Consider the following 5036-nt stretch of genomic DNA (forward strand, 5'->3'; position numbering starts at 1 on the left):
GTTCTTCTTTTGGATGTGCTATCATGACCGAATCCCATCAGGTTACTACCTTCGCAAACTTCAAATCCTTCCTTCGAACATGTGTAAAATCTGTAATGCTAATCCTGAAACCTCCCACAGCATATTTTCGTTGACTATTGCTCAAAACTTGTGGAACCAGCTGAATATCCCCATTTCCCCAATTGTTAACGATCACAGTATTGTCAACTGGCTGCTGACTTTGAAAAACCTCAACCACGCCTTTGCCGATCCGCTTCTCAGTTGGGAAATCTATTTCCCTTTTGCCATTTGGCATATCTGGCTAAATCGTGATAATAATATTTTTCATAACTCTAACAGCCCAATCTCTATCCCCACGGTTATTGCTCGCACCTTAGAATATGCTTTAACCGGAAAATTCCTCTCTTCTACCCCTTCAGATAAGATCACTATTCATGCTCGCTGGAAACCCCCTCCCCACGGCCTCTATAAGCTTAATTTCGATGGCTCCTTTTCTGCTCCATCACTGGTAGGTGGTTTAGGAGGTGTCTTCCGTGATGAATATGGTAATTGGAAGATGGGATTCCACCAACAACATCAAGGTTTCAATGCCACTTCAATGGAACTATTGGCACTGCTTAGAGGCATTGAGTTAGCCTATCACCACAAATTTGTTCCACTGGCAATCAAAACTGACTCTACTGAGGTAATTACTCTTCTAACTGATTATTCAAACTCACTGTATGACTCTCTCCTCTCCTCCTGCAGATACTGGCTGAAGAAACTGCAGAATCCCCCTATCAACCATAACTTCAGAGATGGTAACAAGGTGGAACATCACTTGGCTAATGAAGCAAGAACTACTACTACTAATAGTAACTTTGTAATGTTTTGTAGTCCCCTTACTGGGGTAATCTCTAGCCTAGCAGCAGATGTAGCAGGACACATTAGTACTAAAAAAGTGTCCTTAGCAACTTGTATTAACCTAGCTAAATTAGGGAATTATAATATCCTGACTATATCCGCTACTTAAGCTTAATATATATATATCCTTTCCTACCAAAAAAAAAAGCGTATGGTACAAAATGGAAGATAACATAGAATAAAATAAAGAGGAAATATTTCAATATCATAGCATCAAAGTTCAACACATATAAAATTTGAGCAATTTCATAACATTGTAATCAAGTATTATATAATCTTGAAAATCAAATTACAATAAAAATTAAATTGTACCTCTTGCGAAAATCAATTCACCGAAAAGAAAATAGTCCTAATAAGGAACCGCGAACTCCACACCATGAAAGCAAACCTCGAATTCAATCTTTTCCCTCCAATGTGTAAGGTGGCCTTTGGTGAGTGAAAAAAAGATTAAAATGTAAGGATATTATTTTTGTTTCTTGCGTGTGAATGTGTTGTAATATGTAAGGTATTGTTTCTGATTTTATTGGTGAGGGAAATGAGAGTATGTGTGCATATTAGTACGTATAGTTGGGTGTCTTTTGGTATTAATTTGTAGTAGTTCCTCCTCCTCTTTTGTGTGCGCTCCGTGTGTGTATATAGAGAAAGTGGGCATGTTGCTGATGGTTTTTTTTCCTTACTTTTTTTCTTTTTCTTTTTGTACGTGTGTGTAGTGGTGTATATATGGGGAGTGGGTGTTGTGGTGTGAGGAAGTTCTTTCTCTTTTTGTACGTGTGTGTAGTGGTGTATATATGGGGAGTGGGTGTTGTGGTGTGAGGAAGTGGGGGATAGTGGGGTAATGTGTATGTATATATAAATATAAAATATAATTATTTTGAAATTAATATAAACTTAAGAAAAGTTAAATAGCTAATTAAAAAATATAATTAAGAAACACTAGTTTATTTATTAAATATACATTAAAAGAAAACATATACTTTTGAACATTTTCTTCTCTTTTGAATAAATTGAAAACAAAACTTAACTTAAAAACATGACTCTATTTTTGTGATTTTTAAATATTTTACAATAAACTTACTAAAATATGATAAAACCAAAATACTTAATTTAAATATAAAAGAAATATTAACCACTAAAATGGCGTAAAACTTTAAGTTCGATATAAAATTATGTGTCTACAGTGCTATTTTCATTCTTATCAATTCTATAGACATTTGTATTTCTTTAAACATTTGTATTTAACTCATTTTTAAGCTAACAATTTTATTAATTTTTTGGTCCTCTTTTTAGGTTTTTTCTATTTTTCAATTTTTTTATTGATAGGATCCATCTTATTTATAAATTTTTAAAAAAATATCAACATTCCTTCACCGTCAGAAAAAATAAATCGAAACAAATGAGCAACTTAAAATTATAGTTGTCAAATATTTAATCGATAATATTTATATGAGAAGAGGTAATAAATTGTTATTCATAAAACAGAAGAAAGTATGTATTTTATAACATATTTGATGGTCTGTAGACCCGACACCATGCAGTTCACAAGAAGTTTAATAGAAAATAAAATCATAAATTTAACGTCATATATCTTTTTGTCGTCGTTATAAGATATTAGATATTAATTATGCGCTTCTCAAAACAAGTGGACGTTATCATAAATTATATTATTGGGCGTAAACTATATTGATGATTTTATTATAGATATAAGGACTAAACTTTTTACGTAAATAAGCAATAATAGAAAATGTTGAATAGCTGTGGCTAAACTCAAAATTTATGGCCTCTAGTTTGCAATTCCCTAGAAAATCTCTCTTCCACTCTCTTATTTTCCTTCCCTTCCCTTCTATTTCTTGTATACTTTGTTAATCCATTTTTCCTTTGCCTTTTCTTCTCAGCCTAATAATAGATTGTTGTGAGAAGATAATTATTTTAATTAAGAAAAGGGGAGGCCAATTAAGCAGAATGTTTGTTGATACAAGCCATTTGCCTCCTAAATTAGGAAACACTGTTCACTCGGATCCAAACATATCAAGCTCACATATTGACGATGATGCGGATAATAATAATAGTAATTACAATGCAAGACACAGCAGTTTCTCTGCGTATGAAGCGAATCGTCTTAGCGGTGAAGGGTCTCCTATGATGATGTCTCCATGGAACCAAGGGTCTCCATGGTCCAAATTTGATGAGGGTAACAATTCCCAAAACAATAATATCCCTCAAATTAATGGACTTATTGGTTCACTTGTGCGGGAAGAGGGTCACATTTATTCTTTGGCAACCAAAAACGATCTTCTTTACACAGGATCTGATAGCAAGAATATACGTGTCTGGAAGAATCTCAAGGAATTTGCTGCTTTTAAATCAAATAGCGGACTTGTAAAAGCCATCATCATCTCAGGAGAGAAAATATTCACTGGTCATCAAGATGGAAAAGTTCGTGTTTGGAAGATCCAAACCAAGAATCCAGGTACCTACAAACGTGCTGGGACTTTGCCTAGTTTCTTTGATATTTTCAAGGCATCCATTAAGCCTAGCAACTATGTCGAAGTCAAGAGAAATAGGAGTGGTTTATGGATCAAGCACGTTGACGCCATATCATGCTTGAGCATGGATCAAACCCGGGGCCTTCTCTATTCAGCTTCATGGGACAGAACATTTAAGGTTAGTTTATATAATCTATATATATATATATATATATATATATATATATATATTAATTAGAGAATAGAAAATACAATTTAACAATATGATCTAATAGGTATGGAACGTTGATAACTCGAAATGCATAGAATCAGTGAAAGCACATGATGATGCAGTGAACTCAGTGGTTACGAGTGTTGAAGGCATAGTGTATACAGGATCAGCTGATGGTACAGTGAAGGTTTGGCAGAGGGAAAACTCAGGGAAACACCCAAAACATGTATTTGTTCAGACACTTTTGAATCAAGAATGTGCAGTGACAGCATTAGTTGTTAGCAAATCTGGTTCAGTAGTTTACTGCGGTTCATCTGATGGTGTTGTGAATTTCTGGGAACGAGAGAAGCAATTATCACATGGTGGAGTCTTAAAGGGACACAAATTGGCTATTTTATGCCTTGCAGCAGCTGGAAATTTGGTACTGAGTGGATCAGCTGATAAAACAATATGTGTTTGGAGAAGGGACAATAAGTCTATTCACACATTGTTATCTGTATTGACTGGTCATAACGGGCCAGTGAAATGTCTAGCAGTAGAAGAAGATAAAGAATCCACTCAAACCGATCAGAAATGGGTCGTTTATAGTGGAAGTCTTGATAAATCTGTAAAGGTTTGGAGTGTTTCAGAGAAGGCACCTATGATGATGCACAATAATATGAATGCAGATAATAATGTCTCCTGGGATTCTGCTAAATATTGATTCAACTTGTAATTATTCTGCATCACATTTATGTTTTGGCCAAGGTATGGAATTGGATGGACGAATAAAATTTTCTTCTTTTTATTTCATTGAAAAATAATACAACATTACATTCATTTTAGGATTAAATCGATTGATCTGTATATGTAATTCTTTTTCTCTTTTTTTTTTGGCAATATATTATATGTTCATATATATCTTGTTATTTACTTCAGATATATTTTGTTAGTCTATTACACATTACAATATTGTTGTTGAATCCTCCTCTTAATGGTTAAACCATAAACATGATAAAGTGTGTTTGAAAAAATGAAATATCTTATCATTGATCAGTGTTGCGTTAAAACGTACATGCAATTAAAGAACTCAAATCTTTACCCTAGAATAGCTTAAACTAGTCAGTCCTATTTCTTAAACATCACCCAAACTAATCATATCCCTTAACCCAACAAGCACCAACCCATACCCCAAATACCACTCAAATGCTTAGCCTAAAAAATTAAGCAACACTTTATTCTTATTTACAAACTCCAAACCTTATATTTTCCTTTTGAAAATATTTCAACTAAAGCACAGAAAACTTCACCCTGTTCAGCCATATTCTGACAAAATCACATGAAAAATCTAACAAAATCAATCCAAATAAAATTAAATATTTCCTTGACTCAATTTTAAGTTAAATTTTTTGAATATTCATCTCAAAGACATTCCTAATGCTAAAACTCCTCTATAAATA

At 33.4% G+C, this 5036-nt stretch overlaps 1 protein-coding gene across 1 annotated transcript; it reads left to right on the forward strand.

The window, feature by feature from the left end:
* Positions 1-2852: 2852 nt before the first annotated feature.
* LOC125877442 (protein JINGUBANG-like) lies at positions 2853-4300 on the forward strand. The gene is made up of 2 exons (XM_049558733.1): positions 2853-3564; positions 3662-4300. The coding sequence occupies exons 1-2, from the start codon at positions 2863-2865 to the stop codon at positions 4298-4300; spliced, it is 1341 nt and encodes a 446-aa protein (XP_049414690.1). The 5' UTR covers positions 2853-2862.
* The last annotated feature ends 736 nt before the right edge of the window (positions 4301-5036 follow it).

This window comes from Solanum stenotomum, chromosome 9, assembly GCF_019186545.1.
Source record: "Solanum stenotomum isolate F172 chromosome 9, ASM1918654v1, whole genome shotgun sequence".
NCBI lineage: Eukaryota > Viridiplantae > Streptophyta > Magnoliopsida > Solanales > Solanaceae > Solanum > Solanum stenotomum.